The 21,665-nt window shown below is 40.8% G+C and overlaps 1 protein-coding gene across 9 annotated transcripts in view; it reads left to right on the top strand.

Moving 5' to 3' along the window:
- Positions 1-21,665, top strand: part of LOC125882978 (pleckstrin homology domain-containing family A member 5-like) — a 603,488-nt gene that overhangs the window by 398,674 nt on the left and 183,149 nt on the right. For all 9 annotated transcript variants that reach the window (XM_049567036.1, XM_049567042.1, XM_049567037.1 and 6 more), the window contains one exon: positions 20,328-20,428. In XM_049567036.1, the coding sequence (XP_049422993.1) occupies positions 20,328-20,428 (101 nt within the window). The remainder of the gene's footprint in view (positions 1-20,327; positions 20,429-21,665) is intronic.

Here is a 21,665-nt window from a genome sequence, read left to right as displayed (position 1 = left end):
GGTATTGTTAAGATTTTAATGGCACCACTACTCTTATCGATACTGCTTATCGATCCGGTATTTTAACGGTACTCTTATCGATACTTTTTGAGGAAGAAAAAAAACAAATTAAGAACATAAATTGCTTTATTTTCTCATTATGCAGCAAAATAGTTTTTAACAAAACATTTTACTTTTTACAACTTGAATTGTAAACTACATAAAATAATAGTGTTGTCACGGTACCAAAATTGGGACCCATGTTACGATCAGTGTAATTGTAGCGATGACTGTAATCCATTATGCTATTAGGCTGTTGCATGAGGCGTCAGGCCATAGCTTCTTCATTGCACAGCTGGTTCACAAGGTAGGCTCCTAAGCCGACTTCCTTCTTTCTCTCCTTAAAGGAAATGACCGCTTTAGAATGAAAATACAGACAACTTACTGACCCTCATGCTGACAAGAAGTCCAGTGTAGTTTTTTAATCCACAAAACTCGTTCGGGGTATTGGAGGATAACAGCTACACTTGAAGTGCATGAAACCCACATTTTTAAAATGTTACGTTAATAAAACTCCAATAATGCATTTCAAAAACATCAGAACAGCTCGTCCGTCGTGATCCAAGTGCCCTGAAGCCACGGCATGCAAAATTGACTTGAAAAGATGTAATTTACTCCACTTTTACAGCATAATTTCTCACAGTAGTCAGTTAGCGTGCCCTGCAGGCCTGCTGTGTTTACATGGCAGCTCGCGCGAGACTAGCTGATGGCTAGTGGTGGTGCTAGTTCTCGAGTCTTGTGCAAGTTGCCATATAAACACAGCAGCCTGTATATGATATCTATGCTTCGATACCCTGTGGATTTTTGTGGATTAAAAAACTACACTGGACTTATTGTCGGCATGAGGGTCAGTAAGTACTGTCTGTATTTTCATTCTAAAGTGGCCATTTCCTTTAAGTATTTGCAGGGTTTCCGCCAGAGAAGTTGTTATGCCAGGCATGGGGTGGTTACCATGTGTAAAAGTGCTATGATTATATTACTTGCCCACTGCCCCACAGTCAGTTAATTCATTTTTGCATATCAGCACCACGTTCATCTAATAAAAAAAAACTCGAATTTGTAAAATACTATGCGTGCTATCAATACTTAGTAGGACAACGGACGTTACAATTATAAACTGAAAGCGTGCATTGCAGCACAGTGTAGCGGAGTGAGACGTCTGTTCTCGCTCCTGCTATCTGCTGTAAACACATGAAGCTGCTCCCCAGGTCCTGGTGCTTGCTTGCGGCAGAAACTCTTCCATCCTCTGGCTCATCCCCGCATCTGTGTTCGCCGCTGACCGGCTGGACATGGAGGACGACCCGTTGGCAACAGCCTGAAGCCCGTCGCCACTAACTCTTAAGTAAGGGAAAGACCTAATGATGAATTAAGTAACGCAAGTAACGACTTAAGTGTTTGATTAGTAACTGTAATGTGATTACTGCATTTAGAGACAGTAGTGCCTTACACTACTCGTTACTGAAAAAAGCCATTTTTGGCGGTAAAATAACGTGTTACCCCCAGCACTGGCATACACACAGGTGACTGTCAGTCAATGAGACATTTCACATTTAAATTGTGCAATTAATGGAGGTTCTTTAACTATGTCGCTAACAAGTGGGTGAAATATGGAAAGAATACAATAACAATTTGTAGAAAGAGCGAGGATTACTATCATTACATACAGTTGAGTTTCATAACAAACAGTTGAGTTTCATTACATACAGTTACATTAGGGGGGGTGTCAATCAATCAATCAATCAATCAATCAATTTTATTTATAAAGCCCAACATCACAAATCACAATTTGCCTCACAGGGCTTTACAGCATACGACATCCCTCTGTCCTTATGACCCTCGCAGCAGATAAGGAAAAACTCCCCCAAAAAAACCCCTTTAACAGGGAAAAAAAACAGTAGAAACCTCAGGAAGAGCAACTGAAGAGGGATCCCTCTTCCAGGACGGACAGACGTGCAATAGATGTCGTACAGAACAGATCAGCATAATAAATTAACAGTAATCTGTATGACACAATGAGACAGAGAGAGAGAGAGAGAGAGAGAGAGAGATGCAGGTAATGACAGTAGCTTACAACAACATTATTGAAAATAATAATATTATAGTTATAGTTCTGGCTACTGTGGTACAATATGTTGAAAGTATGTATTAATATCTGGCAGTATACATCTGTGACAATAGTCATATGTGTATAATAACAGTAGAAGTATGACTTATGACTAATGATGGCAGCAGCAGCAGGAGGCATCTGGCAGGACCATGGCAGCAGCACAACCACAGACGTCACGCTGTCCAGGCACCGCTGCGATATGAGTTAATCTGAGAGACAGTGGAGCACAAAGGCTCCGGAGAAGAAGCAGAGTTAGTGACATCCAGAATGGCCGAGTTAGCAAGATGCAGTAATAGAATACGAGAGAGAGAGAAGGAGAGAAGATGCCTGGTGTATTATGGGGGGGTCCTCCGGCAGACTAGGCCTAAGTCAGCCTAACTAGGAGCTGGTACAGGGCAAGCCTGAGCCAGCCCTAACTATAAGCTTTATAAAAGAGGAAAGTCTTAAGTCTAGTCTTAAATGTAGAGATGGTGTCTGCCTCCCGGACCATAACTGGAAGATGATTCCACAGGAGAGGAGCCTGATAGCTGAAGGCTCTGGCTCCTGATCTACTTTTGGAGGCTTTAGGGACCACGAGTAACCCTGCGTTCTCAGAGCGCAGTGTTCTGGTGGGATAATAAAGCTCTATGAGCTCTCTAAGATATGACGGAGCTTGACCATTTAGAGCTTTATAAGTTAACAGTAGGATTTTAAATTCAATTCTGGATTTTACAGGGAGCCAGTGCAGAGAAGCTAAAACAGGAGAAATATGATCTTGTTTCTTAGTTCCTGTTAGTACATGTGCTGCTGCATTCTGAATTAGCTGGAGAGTTTTTAAGGACTTTCTAGAGCTACCTGATAATAGAGTCAGTAATCCAGCCTAGAGGTAACAAAAGCGTGGACCAATTTTTCTGCATCTTTTCAGGTCAGGATAGGCCTAATTTTCGCAATATTATGCAAATGAAAAAACGCAGTCCGTGAGGTTTGTTTTAAATGAGAATTAAAACTCAAATCTTGATCAAATATTACTCCGAGGTTTCTTATGGTAGTGCTAGACGCCAGAGCAATGCCAGCTAGATAAACTATGTCATCAGGTAAAGAGTCTCTGAGTTGTTTGGGGCCAAGAACAATAACTTCAGTTTTGTCTGAATTTAACATCAGGAAATTGGTGCTCATCCAAGTTTTTATGTCTTTAAGGCAGTTATGGAGCTTAGTTAATTGATTACTTTCTTCTGGCTTCATTGATAAATACAACTGAGTATCATCCGCATAACAATGGAAATTTATAGAGTGATTTCTAATGATGTTACCTAAAGAAAACATATATAGAGTAAATAGGATTGGTCCGAGCACAGAACCTTGAGGAACTCCAAAACAAACTTTGGTACGTAAGGATGATTCATTATGAACGTCAACAAACTGAAAACGATCAGATAAATAAGATTTAAACCAGCTCAGTGCAGAACCTTTTAGGCCAATTAAGTGATCCAGTCTCTGTAGCAGAATTTGATGGTCAGTTGTGTCAAACGCCGCACTAAGATCTAATAAAACAAGTACAGAGACAAGTCCTTTGTCTAAAGCAATCAGAAGAAGGTCATTTGTAATTTTAACTAGTGCTGTCTCAGTGCTATGATGCACTCTAAATCCTGACTGAAATTCCTCAAATAAATTATTATCATGGAGAAAATCACAAAGCTGGTCTGCGACTACTTTCTCAAGGATCTTTGACATAAAAGGAAGATTAGATATTGGTCTATAGTTGGCTAACACCTCTGGATCCAGGGTGGGCTTTTTTAGTAGAGGTTTAATTACAGCTACCTTAAAAGACTGTGGTACATAGCCTGTTAATAAGGATATATTGATCATATCTAATATATGAGTGTTAACTAAAGGAAAGACCTCCTTAAGTAGCCTAGATGGGATGGGGTCTAAGAGACACGCTGATGATTTAGATGAAGAAATCACTGCGGTCAAGTCTTGAAGAGAAATTGGGGAAAAGCAATCTAAATATATATTAGGTTTTACAGCTGTGTTTGAGGTTAGATAGGTACTATCTGAGGGCAGGAGGTCATGGATTTTGCCTCTAATAGGTAGAATTTTGTCATTAAAAAAGCTCATGAAAGCATTACTGCTAAGGGCCAAAGGAATACAAGGCTTAATAGAGCTTTGACTGTCAGTCAGCCTGGCTACAGTGCTGAAGAGAAACCTGGGGTTGTTCTTATTGTCTTCTATTAATGCTGAATAATAATTTGCTCTGGCATTGCGGAGGCCCCTCTTATTAAGTTTTGAGACTGTCTGTCCAGATTAAACGAGATTCTTAACTACTCCAATTCCTTTCAAATTTTCACGATATTTATTTTAACTTACGAGTTTGAGAGTTATACCAAGGAGCGAACTTTCTTTGCTTTTTTAACTTCTTTTTAAGATGAGCTACAGAGTCAAGTGTTGTTCGCAGCGAGCCTACGGCGCTATCGACAAAATGATCAAAGTCGGTACAGGAAACCTCTGTTACTGAGGGACTTGGTATTGAATTTAATGATGGAGTAATCTTTTCCTTAAATTTTGCGACAGCACTATCTGATAAACATCTAGTATAGTAACTGTTGCTGAGTGGCGTGTAATCGAGTAAAAAGAAATCAAAAGTAATCAGATAATGATCCGATAGCGAGGGATTCTGTGGAAAGACTTTTAGGTTATCAATTTCAATTCCATACGTCAGAACTAGATCGAGGGTATGGTTAAAACAATGAGTGGGTTCATGTACACCCTGACTGAAGCCAATGGAGTCTAATAATGACATAAACGCGGTAGCCAGGGAGTCATTATCAACGTCGACATGAATGTTAAAATGGCCTACTATAATAACTTTATCTGATTTAAGAACTAGACTGGATAAAAACTCTGAGAATTCAGATACAAATTCAGAATACGGGCCAGGAGCACGGTACACAAATAAAAGTGGCTGCAAGGTTTTCCAGGTCGGATGTAAAAGACTAAGAACAAGGCTTTCAAATGAATTATAATCTAGTTTAGGTTTAGGGCTGATTAACAATATTCATATTCAATATTCATTGGTGTCCAAGCAATTTGACATATTTGAGCATTTTATAAAAAGTAATGCTAAAGTTACTTTTCCAGGTAATTAGTTACTTTTATAGTGCAGTAACTCAGTTACTTCTTGGGGAAAGTAAGGAGTAACTATAACTAATGAATTTTTTAAGTAACGTGGTAACACTTTACAGTAAGATATACAAAATTAGAGTAGTTACTGAGGAACTAAACACAAAATTAGAGTACTTACTGAGGAACTAATGAGGAACGAATGAGTAGTTACTGTGGAACTAAGGTACACAAAATTAGAGTAGTTACTGAGGAACTAATGAGGAACAAATGAGTAGTTACTGAGGAACTAATGAGGAACTAACTATTAGTTAATGGTCAGTTCTTCATTAACCCATGATCAAATTTCATACAGGAGTTAATCACGACTTAATGATTAGTTTGCTAGTTACTTCATCAGTACAGAATCATTACTCAATAACCTGTCCATTAGTCAACCTTTTTATGTCCTAAAATAAAGTGACACATAATAAGTAGTCTTTCATTACTTCATCATCATCTTTACAATTAGTTCCTTAACAAAAAATCACAGACAGCAGGATTCTTGAGAAGAGTTTTATTCATTATTTTCAGACCCCATATGATCATCCATGTTATTCTGTACGATGATGCCTTAAAGGTGCTGACATATCAAACTGACATCAAAGAACTAGCAGCGACAAAAGCCAACTGTTGCGTCGTCTGCATCGCCTCACATCGCCCTGTGTCAGTTGCATTTGAACACACTACAAAGACTACATCCGACGGTCAAGTAGCACGTACGTTCTGCGCCTGCGTGAGAGGAAATAACGCAAAAAGGGAAACTGGAAGTCCGAGGAATGCATGAGATAAACAAAGTAGCGGAGTGAGAGAGTGGTACATCCTATCAGCCGAGGGGTCTCCTATTAGCCTACATCTAGACGGTCCCGGTGTTTCCTCTGCAAGCTCCACTTCACTCAGCTTAACTCAGCTGGCCGACCAAACCCGCTGCTTCTTCCCACTTTAACATGAAGATCAAACCGGGGCTCAGTGCTCCGGTTGGATCCAAACGGAGAGCCGGGGCTAGCAGGGAGGCTAGCGGAGGCTAACTGGCTGTGCTTCCCTCTGGTCATGATGCGGCTATTCAGGTTAAAGTGGGAAGAAGCAGCAGGTCTGTCAGGTAGTTGAGTGAAGTGGAGCCTGAGGAGGAAGCACTGGTTAGCCCCGGTTTCACTACAGGCAGATTCACTCGCTACAGGGGCGAGGATATAAAACCTGAACAGCCAATCAGAGTGATCTCGGTGGTCTCTCTCACCGACAAGCTCCGCCGCCAATTCAACATGCTCAATCGGCCGAAAAACTAAGTGCCAATGGTGCAGAACACACCGCAAAAACTAGGGCGACAGACGCTCACCGACGGCCCGACTTTGACTGACGGCCAACCGTCGGCTTGGTGTGTCAGGGCCTTTAGAAATAAATATGATAGTGTGTCACATGTTAGCTCGGCTAAGCTTAAAGAATCTATCATGGGGGCTGCGTGTAAAGTACTGTATACTGATCACATCGTTGTTCACAGTACAGTTGTTTGAGATGCACAAAATTTAGAGTAGTTACTATGAAACAAATTTGGAACTAACAAGGAACTAACTATTAATGGTCAGTTCTTCAGTAACCCCTGATCAAATTTCAGAGGAGTAGTTACTAGTTACTAACTATTACTTAATCATTACCTACCCTTTTTGTGTACCCTAAAGTAAAGTGAAACATCAAAATGAGTAGGTAATGACTTAGTACTCATTACCTACTCATTTTGATGTCTCACTTTACTTTAGGTCTTTAACTGACCATTAACTAATAGTTAGTTCATCATTAGTTCCTCAGTAACTACTCTAATTTTGTGTACCTTAGTTCCTCAGTAACTGCTCATTAGTTCATCATTAGTTCCTCAGTAACTACTCTAATTTTGTGTACCTTAGTTCCTCAGTAACTACTCATTTGTTCCTCATTAGTTCCTCAGTAACTACGCTAATTTTGTGTACCTTATTGTTGTGTTACCAGTAACGTTCCCAGCACTGGTCACCAGTACCCTTAGCACTGAAAAAGCACTCAGACGTTGGCACACACAGTCAACCAGTTGCCCCAAAGAGGTATCCAACTTTTGCACCTCTACTAGTTCTTTATGGGATACAGACAATAAGTCAGCAGGTAAGGACAAAGCATATTTGACATTGCCTTTGTGTATCAGATTTCACCTCACTAATGGAGATAGTCATGGACCTCATAGTGCAAACTGAAGATGCTGTCTGATTTGGTGCATCAAAAACCTGATGCTTTTTAGCAGATTCTTGACTGCTCATTAGGCCATATACGTGCTCCAACTACATCATTGCCTAGGATGACACCAACCCCTCAACAGGCAACCTTGGCCACACTCCAACCTCAACATCCCCCTGTACAAGGTTACAGGACAAAAACATCTTATGCACAGGAACAAACTATGTTGTTACACCCATTCCTTGAATAGGGACACACTTTCCTGTGTCTGATTAGGGTGAAAAATTCAGGACTGATTCATGCAGCCATTTCAAATTTCCGTGTGGTCCGTGGTGGAGCCCTGACCGATCCGTGACAGGTCCCTGTTGTCACCTAGCTGGGCTCGTGGCTTTAATGAGATCCCCACGATGACGTAGAGCATATGGGGCCGACTGGTAATGCCCCTAAGTTTAATTTGTAGAAACCAGTTCCAATGGTCTGTCTATCCACCAGGAGGAGCAGTGAGTGTGGAAGCTGGACCGGTTTACTGCGCTTCTTATTATAATAGTGGGAGGGAGCTTCCAACACAGAACATATTTAATGATTATCACTATCACTATCTATGATTATCTCTCATATATATATATATATATATATATATATGTATATGTATGTATGTATATATATATATATATGAGAGAAACCCATAGATATATATACGTAGATGCCGCATTCAACGGTGCTCCTCATTGGAGCGATACGTCAACGTGGCCGCCATCTTGCCCAGGTGGAGCCGCGCTGCTTAATGCATGTATGTCTATTGAGGCAGGAGATTATTTATTATTAAAATCATCATTACTCGCTGAATTCTCAACCGATTTTCATGCGGTTTGATTTGTTACAATCGTCAGACATGTAGTTATGATACAGGATACTTGGTTAAATAAAAAAATGCAGCTTTTCATGCCAAAATAATTGATCTTATGTAGATAAAGTAACAGTAATAGTTCTACAACATATTTAAACTAAACTTTCCCCATGTAATAGATATTCTTTTTTATTACTAGATGTACAATGCCCACCACAATGTCATTTAATTATTCATTTTGCCTATAAATGTTTATTCACATTTCACACAATGTGCAAAAAATAGTGTATCAGCAGGGTTGTGCCGAGCTGCAGTGTAGATTCTAATTAACAAATGTTGGTTTTGTACAAGTGAAAATAAATGACTTAGAGCTGCACGTTTACACAAAATTTTTGCTTTGATCTCATATGTATAACACCACAGTGCTCATGGGAGCCTGGACACAGAACTGTTTACATTATTAGGTCATATTTACAAAAAATACAGTGTACAGTAGCTAGTATTATTTTTAGGAGTCCTGTCGAAGTCCTCAGATCTGAAGTGACAGCTGCAGATGACTGAGGAGTCGCACGGGACAAAGTCCTTTCTCCTCACTGCTGCTACCCATGCCCGTCTCCTATCTGTGTTTATTGGGAAATTACACACAAAATAAGTGTGTCAGAAAAACGCAGTTCCACATAATTTGTAATTACAATTCAGGCCACAAGTTAACTAGTAACGTTATACTGCGTTATGTCACGTTGGTGCCATGAAACAGATAGTTTGGAATAACACATACACCGACATAGCTGTTTGACAAAGCATCATAATTTTATAAATAATATTATATAAATGTTAACCTTTTTTCTTTAAGTTGTGTGACATAGCGTTAGCTTAATTTGGCATTAGGACCAGATCAGGACAGTTACTTTACTTGATTAGCTTAAAAGAAGGATCACTTTTTGAGATATACAGTATATCTCATTAAACATGTTCGTAACAGTAAAATATTGTAAAACAACTTCTTACCTGTGGAATGTTATTCCCTTCTGCTTGGTTTTAACACTTCTTTCGTTCGTACACCCAAATGCAGAGCAAAAATGTGGCATTTTTGCCGAGTCTGACATGGGTCTGAACCGGTCAGAGCACCTAGGCAAGATGGCGGTGGTATTGACGCATCCCACAAGCCAGGGTGCGGCATCTATGTATATATATCTATGAGAGAAACCCTCCATTTTCTAAATAGGCTTTTATTCTGAAACATTTGTCAGAACTTCCTGTGGAAGATACAGTAGCTTGATAGTTTACATGTGGCGCTTCAAATGTAGCTCCTGCCATCTGCTGACGCTTTTAGGTGACTACAACAACATGTCAGCCGGCACATGAACAGACAGAGTTCTGGCAGTGACTCAAATAATAGTGAAAGTAATAAAAATAGGACAAGAATAATCCGATGACATCACACACGCCACGAAAGACGACCGGGGATAATTGGTGAGTACCAGCGTGTAGCGTGTACCAGGCATAATGCAAGTCCTGAGTCTGAAATATGTCTGTCAGCGACCGACCACATAGCGAGCCACAAGCTCCGTGGCTTCTTTCAGACTGATAGGTTTAACGTTATCTCCGTTATTAGAACCAAAGACAGCCGTTGCTGTTTCGGAGCTGAAGGACCAGCGTTCTCACGGCCTATTTCCACTAGATGCGTGTTGGTTGCGCCTGCGCTCCGGCATGGCAGCGGAGCCGATAGGTTTCAATTCTCGTCAATGTGTGTGTTTCCACTGGCTGCGGCTGTGCTGCATTCCGGCTCCGTCTCAGCTCCGGCACTCCAGAGCCCTGCGCATCACATATGCAGGACTTCTATTTTTGCCGGATGCTGGAGCACAGTGCAGCAATTCAGCACAGAGCAGATCGTGCGGGGCAGGAAGTCATGCACAGAAAAAAATAAAACATCCGGTTAATTTTCAAAATAAAATACATAGTGTTCACAGCGGATCATATTTCCCTGCACTACACCTTGAAAACTACATAATGGGCAGAGGCAGGCCTGAAGTCAACAGTTCAGAGGTTTTCAGACGTCATTTCACCCCATTTACACCATGGAGGAGGAGATATTAATCATGGCAGTGAGAGATGTCTTCCGGCGGGGCTGCACCGCTCCGCACAGCAAACACAGCCGGTGGGTGTTGACAGATGGCAGAGCACGCAGCGGATAACCAGTGCTGCCATTCCGCAACGGACACGCATCCAGTGGGAATCCGGCGTAAAAGTAACGGAAGTAACTGATATCTTGTGTGAAAATGTACTTAAGTATTTGATTACTCAAACAACAAACTAACACGTTAGGTTACTCGTTACTGCAAAAAGTAATCAAAGTACTCTAACGCATTAGAACACTTCCTATTGCTATGGCTACAATAGTGTTTTGTAGCTCAGTCCGAGCCACTTTGTTTGTTTCCCATCAACAGAGCCAGGGTTGTGTTTGAACATCAGATTTGTTTCTGTGCACACAGAAAAGACAGCCATCAGACTGTGAGGAGAATACAGTGGTTGAATTTGGCAAAAAGTGTATTGGATTAGAATCACAGACTCCACTTTTAATGTGCACTGTCCCTGTAGTTGTCAGCTATATAAATAAATAAACTCCAATAACCTAAACCTCCCTAAACATGGATAAGTGTGTATTGAAAATTGATTACTGCAAAAACGAAGGCTTTAACTGGACATCTACTATTAATGTTTTTAACAGCTGTCGTCACTACAAGCAACCATGACACATTTGGCTGAGTCAGGTAAAGGCAGATTTATACTTATGCGTCAGCTCTATGCAGAGCCTACACTTATAGCTTATGCACATGGCCTACACCGTTGTCAGCATTTATACTTGTGCTGTGGTGTCTGTGTTACACTGCAGTTACATCTCCAAAACACTGGTAGGCGGTGGGGTTTCTGTCAAGTTCTTTAAAGTTTAGTTGATTCAAAACACACACATTAAACATGGCTTAATAGTGACAATTTCATAAGTACACAACTCAGCTTCATTATAACTTGCAGGATTCACAGACAAAGCACTTGTCTTTTGCTGGACACATTTTCCCCACAAATACAACATGCTAATATTATTAGCACAAGCCTATGGCATTTTACATTGTATAAATTAGCCTAGCGACTAGCAAAGATTTCCTCTATTCATATGAAGCCAGGATAAATCACACACAAGACTTAAAATGCTATTTTGTGGAGGCTTTATAGTCTTCACAATTTATTGTTTCTTATCTGTAAAATCAAAGGAAATAAAACCTTCGTTTCCACTGAGAAACTGGGAAATGGTTTTAAGTTTGTGACGTGTAGTTACATTTCTGAGGAGGTGCATGTCAGGCTATGCAGTACGTACAGCTTTGATTTGCCGTAAGTATAAATCCCGCTTAACACATTCACTTGTTAAACTGAGACGCGGTTGCTCTGAAACAGACTTGATCTGTCAGAATTCTGTGGTTCTTTAGTTTGCTGTTGGAATATCGATTCTGACAACTGAACACACAACAACCAGACATTTTGATCCTAACAGTTTTAATTCAATGTTCGTAGCTTACTAACTCTTCTGGATGGCTGGCATAAAATGCAACTTCTGTCACCAACATGCATGCACATATTTTTGATGACATCAGCTGCAAAGCGGTATACTATATTTCATTTTTTTAAGGGTTGAATTAAGCGGAAAAAAGGGTATATATAGAGATTTCACCCAAAACAGTGAGGTTGAACAGGTTTTGTTTGTGGTGCTCTCATTGTTGTTGGAACATTTTGCTGACCTCATACACCTTTAAGGAGGTAGTGTAAAAAGGAGATAAAATATCTGACACACTATAAAGCTGTTTGGAAAAATGCTGTTTTTATCACATAATCAAAAGCAGAGTAACAGGTAGAATTAAGGGTTAGCTGTCCTTGCCAGTTAAAAGTAGTCATCCTTGCTTTCACCCACTCTTGTGACGCCCATGCCGCAGTACCACTAATTTAGAACTTTAAGTTCACAAAAGCTCATCTGTTCCTTCTTTCTGTCCCTCTAAAACCTTGAGAGAGGTTTTTCCATCTCCATAAATTGACAAATTTGCTGCTCCCAGAGTGCAATCAGCAGCCACTTTCATGACAAACCCAAGGGAAAATTGGATGTTTATTGGCTTAGCCAGCCAGAGACTAGAGAGAGGAGGCGTCCTCAGGAACGACAATGACATGCTCAGCTTTCCGATAATAGCCTCTTCTTTTTGTTTTTCTCCTGCTTTCTCTATCACTTATTTCTAAGTACTTTATGTCACTCAGACTGGGAGGTGTTTTCAGAATATTGTGTACTTCTTTTTTTTTTTTTTTTTAATTTAATGAGCAGGGATGATAAGCATCCCTCCTACTGCAAATCCTATATAGATAAATTCACACTGTGTGTTTTAATGCTCTCCAATAATGTTATTATTACCAGAGTGAGGCAATACACTGATGATTACAGCTGTCATGTAAAAACGCATAAAGCCGATTATCTAGCCAGATACCCAGCTGGGTATCTGATGACTGGCAGTGCTTACATGTTGATGGCTTGGACCTTGTTCTGACCATTCAGCTGACTCCTCAGGACTTGCCTTACTCTATGGGGGTATTTGGTTGTGGTAGACTTCCTTGTGGCCTCCTCATGATTTCCATTAGCCTGTAGGATCCTATGGTACTTGTAGCTGTCCTGGATATCTCCTATATTGCTCTGTGGTAGTTCAACTCTCTCAGTTCTGATCATCTTGCCTCTGCCTCATCTTACCATCTGGCCACACTTGTCGAATCCAAATGACATCCCTATGTCCTTGCCGTAGATCGTGGTGGGGAGGATCAGTGAGTAGATTTCTCGCTCATTCTTGGCGTACAGCTTGATGTCATCCATGTAGAGCAGTTGGCTGATTGTTACTCCACTTCGGAATTGGTATCCGTAGCCAGTTGACTTGGGCGATCCATTCACATGGAGTTCTGTATGAAGGCTGTTAGTGTCCTGTTGATCTTGTATAGTTCCAGACATTCTAGTATCCATGTGTGTGGCATTGAGTCATAGGCTTTCTTCTAGTCAATCCAGGCGGTGCATAGGTTGGTCTTCCTGCTCTTGCAGTCTCGGGCGATTGCTCTGTCGACCAGTAGCTGGTGCTTGGCTCCTCTGGTGTTACTGCCAATTCCTTTCTGTGTATTGGCCCATATGCCTAGTTATCTCAGCCACTATGATGCCTGACAGGCACTTCCATGTTGTGGAGAGACAGGTTATCGGTCTATAGTTGGATGGGATGGTTCCCTTCTGAGGGTCTTTCATGATCAGGACTGTCCTGCCCTGTGTCAGCCATTCTGGGTGGTCCCATCCCTTAGCAGCTGGTTCATTTGTGCTGCTAGACATTCATGGAGTGCAGTTAGCTTCTTCAGCCAGTATGTGTGGATCATTATCAGGGCCCGGTGCTGTCCAGCTCTTCATCTTTGACACTCTTTCTTGGATGTCTGCCATTGAAATGGTCACTGGCTCTTGTTCAGGGAGATTGCTGTGGCCAGCTCTTAGGTCCACTAGCCATAAAGCTCGTAAGTTGCGTGTTTCTGTTTCCAGTACATGGGACCTTAAAAATCAGTTTCTCATAATATATTTCAATGGCTAGATGAAAATTATTTTCTTGTCCCATTTGAATTGTGCCATGAATTTCACATATGTTGTTTGTGAATTTTTAATATATTTTTTTTTGTGCAAAGAAGGCTACAGTTTAGTGGGAATAAGTTTGTTACTGTTAGGTTTTGTGTGAGACCGCTTTGTGGACTACAGCTCTTCGTTGCTCTGGACGCGTATGACATACGTCACCACTTGCACTCGGAACATGGCTGTGTCTCTGGTACACTTCACCGCCTTCTTCCAAGGAGAGGACAAAAGCCTTAAGCGTGGCGAAAACCACGACAAGTCTGGAAATGTGGAAAGTTTGGGCACGAAACACACCGGCATCTTGATCTGATGGCTCCGTACATCGTGGCAGAAGACGCAGCAGCAGCACTGTGAGTTGAGAAGTGGAGGGAAAGTGTGATGACGTGACGTCACATAGGCAACATGTAGTCTTTCTCATTACGTTGTTTCCACAGCCTTTAACTGAAGAATCATACAATAAACTGTCAAACTCTTAACATGAAAAAATATTATTTAGACCCACACAAAACATTTGTGTAATCCAAGGCATTTAATGACTGGGACCAGAAAATAATAATTTTCTCCCCATTGACTCCCATTCATATTTTCCGAGCCTAGAGGTCCGATGGGGGTCTAACGGAAGGGACGTGACTTACGAACTCTGTTGGGCATCAGTATTGTGTGATGCTTCTCTTTCCCATATGCCCTTCCAGTATGTTTCCATCTCAGCTCTTGGTGGGTCTGACCTGCTGTTATTTCCATACGTGGCTGAAGACATACACCAAAGAAATAGAAACCTGAAGAATAAACAGGATGTTCTCCACTGAACCAGCCAAGGTGTCCTCTCAGTCTACATGTATGAGATATATATTACCAATTATCTTAGCCTTATAATATATCTATATCTAATATATATATATATATATATATATATATATGTACAGTACAGGCCAAAAGTTTGGACACATCTTCTCATTCAATGCGACATTGTAGATTCTCACTGAAGGCATCAAAACTATGAATGAACACATGTGGAGTTATGTACTTAACAAAAAAAGGTGAAATAACTGAAAACATGTTTTATATTCTAGTTTCTTCAAAATAGCCACCCCTTGCTCTGATTACTGCTTTGCACACTCTTGGCATTCTCTCGATGAGCTTCAAGAGGTAGTCACCTGAAATGGTTTCCACTTCACAGGTGTGCCTTATCAGAGTTAATTAGTGGAATTTCTTGCTTTATCAATGGGGTTGGGACCATCACTTGTGTTGTGCAGAAGTCAGGTTAATACACAGCCGACAGCCCTATTGGACAACTGTTAAAATTCATATTATGGCAAGAACCAATCAGCTAACTAAAGAAAAACGAGTGGCCATCATTACTTTAAGAAATGAAGGTCAGTCAGTCCGGAAAATTGCAAAAACTTTAAATGTGTCCCCAAGTGAAGTCGCAAAAACCATCAAGCGCTACAACGAAACTGGCACACATGAGGACCGACCCAGGAAAGGAAGACCAAGAGTCACCTCTGCTTCTGAGGATAAGTTCATCCGAGTCACCAGCCTCAGAAATCGCAAGTTAACAGCAGCTCAGATCAGAGACCAGATAAATGCCACACAGAGTTCTAGCAGCAGACCCATCTCTAGAACAACTGTTAAGAGGAGACTGCGCGAATCAGGCCTTCATGGTCAAATAGCTGCTAGGAAACCACTGCTAAGGAGAGGCAACAAGCAGAAGAGATTTGTTTGGGCCAAGAAACACAAGGAATGGACATTAGACCAGTGGAAATATGTGCTTTGGTCTGATGAGTCCAAATTTGAGATCTTTGGTTCCAACTGCCGTGTCTTTGTGAGACGCAGAAAAGGTGAACGGATGGATTCCACATGCCTGGTTCCCACTGTGAAGCATGGAGGAGGAGGTGTGATGGTGTGGGGGTGTTTTGCTGGTGACACTGTTGGGGATTTATTCAAAATTGAATGCACACTGAACCAGCATGGCTACCACAGCATCCTGCAGCGACATGCCATCCCATCCGGTTTGCGTTTAGTTGGACGATCATTTATTTTTCAACAGGACAATGACCCCAAACACACCTCCAGGCTGTGTAAGGGCTATTTGACCAAGAAGGAGAGTGATGGAGTGCTGCAGCAGATGACCTGGCCTCCACAGTCACCGGACCTGAACCCAATCGAGATGGTTTGGGGTGAGCTGGACCGCAGAGTGAAGGCAAAGGGGCCAACAAGTGCTAAACACCTCTGGGAACTCCTTCAAGTCTGTTGGAAAACCATTTCAGGTGACTACCTCTTGAAGTTCATGGAGAGAATGCCAAGAGTGTGCAAAGCAGTAATCAGAGCAAAGGTTGGCTATTTTGAAGAAACTAGAATATAAAACATGTTTTCAGTTATTTCACCTTTTTTTGTTAAGTACATAACTCCACATGTGTTCATTCATAGTTTTGATGCCTTCAGTGAGAATCTACAATGTAAATAGTCATGAAAATAAAGAAAACGCATTGAATGAGAAGGTGTGTCCAAACTTTTGGCCTGTACTGTATATATATATATATATATATATATATTACACATATATCTTAATAAACTGCTATCTTTTATCTTTTATCTTTTAATCTCTTAAAATTACTAATAAATTGACGTTTTTAGACTCTGGTCAGGTTTGGTCAGTTTACATGTCAAATGGTATGACCCTAGAAAAACATTAATAATTCATAAAAATCATTAAAATGAATATTTACTTTAAAAATTATGTTTGAAATATTAAGACCAAGGCCATGTGCTTACACAGGTGTAACCGGTTACACCATTTGACTCCTATTAAAAAGCTTTCTGTTGTAGGCCAATTATGTCAAATATCAGCAGTTTATGATGGTAATTTGTTAGATATCAGTAGTTTATGATGCTAATTAAAGATGTATTATAAAAAAAACTACTTTTGATCTTATACAGTAGCTTTAAAATACCTAAAAATCCAATAATTCATTAAAGTAGAAATGTTACTCAAACATTAAAATTTGTCTGTAAAATACAATTATTTACATTTCTGCTATTTCATTACCAATATATGATACATTTATAGAAAACTAAAGTAATCAAACTAAATAAATAAAATCAATTTTCCCCATTAGATGCCAGTTTCTTACAAGGAAAAAGTGGCTCGTCATAGAGTGCTAATGCAAATGAATGCTAATGAATGCTAATGCTGCAGCAAAGGCCAATTACATCCTTACGAGTTGTTGTTGTCAGGTCACTTATTCCCTTACCAGAATTTAAAATACAGAACATGAAACATGAGTTAAATTTTGAAATACGTTTTGCAATGGCCCCAAACACAGCAGTACTTTGCTTAGCTTCTGTGCCGATAGATTTGTTTGGTTTTTTTTAAAGATGATAGCAAAGCAACAAAGTACAAAGAAATGTGAGATAGGTCAGCCCATCATGTTTAACTATACGGGCCCTATTTAGATGGTCTAAAGTGCAAAGCGCCAGGCGTGTGGCGCATGGACGTGTCCCAGTCACTTAAATATTCATTCCCAGTAAAGGTCTTGTCAGATTTGTTGAAACTTTTAAAGAAAATCCTGAATAGTTTCTCTTGATTTGCTTTGACCTGTATGTACACAAATTCTGTTTTATTTATTTTGTTGTGCATTGGCTGCCGCCTGTTCTGATTTGTTAATGTTACCCCGGGGAGGGGTCAAAAGGAAATAAATGAATGAAATGGATGGACTTGCTAGTTAGACAGCGCATTTTCAGACTGTGCGCCATGGCGGAGAGTCTAAAAGGGTTGGACTTACTCATGGGTGTGGTTTGGGTGTATCATTCAGTAAGCCAATCAGAGTGTCACCTCTCATTCCCTTTAAGAGAGGCGCGATTGGAGCGCACGGCGGAGAGCTAGTTAGATGACGCACCAACTGGAAAGAGTGAGCGTTTTACAGCTGAAGAGACAATAACTGTATCTCTATATCGAGTGTCCCTTCACATCTGATGTCAGATCAAAGGGGATTGGCACCGTTTAGCACATTTGGCACACGTAATGGAAACCCAACCTGATTTGATTAACACAGCTGCAATCTAATAAGTTCACATCCCTCTCAGCCAGCCACAAACAACCACAGCATCAGATAGGGAGTATATATTCAGCATCTGTCATCTTAGAAAAGCCAAAAGAAAAGAAACAGAGTGAGACTGCAAGAGAGAAAGAGAGAGCGCACACGCACGAGAGAAACGCTGTCAACACATTGTAATTTATTCAATTTTATTTTACCCCGGGAGGTTAGAGAGCCCAGCTCCCTCTCCAGCATCCTGAACCCCCCCGCCTGAAGGTGCAGGAAGGGCTGGTCCCGTGGCTGCACCTGGCCCGTCTGGTCTATTGCGCGGGCTGCGGAGCTTCCCCCGGGTGCCCCCGGCTGTGCGGCGGGGTGTGCGGCCGCTGTGCATCCTCCTCCTCCTCCTCCTCCTCCTCCTAACAAGATGATCTTCAGTTTTACGTTCTAAAAGCTTTTTTTTAAAATGTACATTTGTACTTGTAGGGCTATAAGTTTATGTCTTTAGTTCACAGAAGCTGGTTATTGTTGTGTTTATGTCAAAATAATGTCAAAATAATAATGTATCAGACGTTTTCACATCTTTTGTGATTTACATGCCAAAATGATAATAATTCATTTGGGAAAGACAAGTTCATTTTACAGGCTATGCATCATCAGCCCGTGGAGGTCTGCTCGCAGTTCCGTATATTCGGACACTGCAGCTTGGACCTCCCGGATTATGATGATCATTAACTGCGATTAGATCGTTCTGATTAATGACTGACCATAAAGACGTGTTTCTGATAAATATTTAAATGTGCACAATAATATCCTTTCACATTGTAATCATATTTTTATTTGTTATGTTTTGCATATGTGTGGCTGCTCCGTGTGTGTCGGAGCAGAGTGCATGCGCGTTGTGCACCCGCCTAGAGACACATATTACTAACTTGTTTAACAGCGAAATATTGCGCCGTTGACTTTAGACCAGGTTTTTATTGGTCACTGGTGCATTTGCTTTTTAAGTCATCTAACTAGCAACGCGCCATGACTGCGCCTGACCGCTCCTCATTTTTAGACCAACACGCCCAGAGAAGCGCAAGTTCATTTGCTAGTTAGACAAAGAGGGCGCAGGGTGTGAAAATGACAACTGCGCCTGCATCTAAATAGCAGTGACACTTGCGCCATGGATTATGCGCCATCTGATGGGCCCTATATCTTTAAATATTACAGGTACAGCTGAAAATGACAACAGAAATTTGCAAGTTTGCCAATTTTACATATTTTTTGCAATTATAATCAACTGCCAGGTGTTAACCCAGAAGTGACTGTTGTTAGTGCAACCTCATGGTCATTCAGTCCATAAAATATGTCTTTTGAGGCTCCATAGATTCCCAAAAGTAAGAAATAAGTAATTAGTGTGGTTGAAATAAGCCATACTAATTACTATTTCATCAAACTTTAATCTTAATCTATGTTTCAGGATGTTTTCCTGACAGATTTGCAGCCTCCTCAAACCTCAGTGAAGCTGGTAAAGAACTTTGACATGTCAGTCATTCTGAAGAGGTCTTCTCTTTAGAAAACCCCCACTCACACTGCAGTGTATACCTACAGCATCTCTCTACATACCAGTTTACTCTCACTTTACTCACAAACCCTCTCTTTCTCACTTGTTTTCTGTGTGCATGTGTGTATTCTGTATTTCAATAATTCAGCAGCAGGGATGGGGCCGGAGAAGCTGCAGGGCTCACCATGCAGCCTTGGCTAAAGCAAACAGCAGCCCTCGCTTGAGGCCCTGTAGGGTTTTGCTGCAGCTGGTGCAGCAGCCGTGTTTCTGCGAGCATATTATTATTTGTAGACTGTGAGCTACCATCAAAGCAGCTTCATGCTAAACAGAGCACAGAGAAGCAAAAGAATGATTCAGTCATTACCGCCCCAACATGAATCAGCTCAGGCTGTTGTTGCAAGGATTTTTTTTACGTGGCATCAATAAATATTTACTTGGTTAGAGGAGTCGAATGTTATGTAGTCATGGCGGTGTTTCATATCTTTTGTGTTATGCAGCTGTATTGCATTTAAAATGTGAAAGATGAATCAGGAGAGAACAGAGAGCAGTGTTTCTTTGTGCTGCAGTGTGTGTGTGTGTGTGTGTGCGTGCGTGCGTGCGTGCGTGCGTGTGCATTTGTGCATGCGCGTGTGTGCACGCATGCTTCTACATGATACATGGTAAGGACCAACAAATATATTTTAGAAACAGAGTGAGGACAAAGTGAGGACACTTGACATGTGACTATTCTTTTTTCTCTGGTGCAGATGAGAAAGAGGATAGCATCCTTGGAAGTATCCTGTTGCCAAGCTTTCACATCTCCATGTTGTCTGTGGATGACCACATCAGCAGGAAATATGCCTTCAAGGTAAATCATGAGTCTCTAAAGGTCATTTCAGGTTTTTTTTTTTCTTTTTTTTTAAACAGTCTTATTTCTATGTTTTTGTTTCTAAAATCAGGATAAGAGTGGTTTATTTAAGAGCTCAAAGGTACACTCTTGAAATGAGAAGACATGTATTAATCACATGTCTGTGTATTGAACATAGAGCTTGAGTCAGGGCGTGGTTACCCATAGCTTAGCTTAGGTGCTGGTAAGAAAAATTTTGTGACTGAACTTTACGTGAGTATCATGTTGTTTAGTCATGCATGTCAAAGTGAGCTAGAGGGGATCCAGGGGCCTCTCCCCTGGATTTTGTTTTTAATGGTGAAATGTGTTGTATACTGGCCATGTATTTTATCCCTGGCAAAGGCACCAATTTATGCATGAAAAGTATAAAATACAACATTTCACCTTCAAAAAATATGCTACTAGTGATTATGACAGAGTTTGCACCAAGAGTTATTCCAGCAGCTTTATTTGGCTGGAAGATATTTGAAACGACCACAAGACATGAAAAGAGCTATATATAGACACATATTTATACACAGTTGTAGATGCTGAAATATGTTTAATTAAATGCTTTCCATACCATGTATGCTGTCACTCCTGCATGTGGGGACAGATGTAAAATGTTAATAATAATCAGTGTTGGGTAAGGGTTACTTTAAAAGTAATCAGAGTATGTTACTGGGTTACTTTTTTAAAAAGTAACCGGTTACTGTACTGCGTTACTCCCTGAGTAAAGTAACTCATTTACTTTAAAAGTACTTCCAACGTTACTCCCTGAGAAAAGTAACTCAAGCACTTTTAAAGTACTTTTGAATATTCTACATTTCCTATTGGGCAATGGACCACAGGGCGCTAAGCCTACATTTTTTTTGTCTCCAAAATTAAAGTTATGGACCACTTGCCCTTCACTGAGATCCAATTCTCCCATCACAGCCGTCACTTTGATCAGTAGAAACACAGAACAATCTGCTGCCGTAAACAGCTGTATGACAACAACACCCCAGCAGTTTTAATATTTCCTCTAGGGATGTTACCACACAGAGTAAAAGGGGGAAATGATGGTGTGAAACAGCAGAGGCACTTTGTCAGCCTGCTGAGTTAACGTTACTGTCATCAAGCTAGCAAACAATGGTACATCCTCATGATCGGACATAAAGTAATAACATTAACAAATAGCGGCGGGGCTTTTACTCACCACAACTGCAGAGGCTCCCAG

The sequence above is a fragment of the Epinephelus fuscoguttatus genome, linkage group LG22 (assembly GCF_011397635.1).
Source record: "Epinephelus fuscoguttatus linkage group LG22, E.fuscoguttatus.final_Chr_v1".
NCBI lineage: Eukaryota > Metazoa > Chordata > Actinopteri > Perciformes > Serranidae > Epinephelus > Epinephelus fuscoguttatus.
Note: the sequence above shows the minus strand (reverse complement) of the source record. Positions and strands in the feature narration are given on the sequence as shown.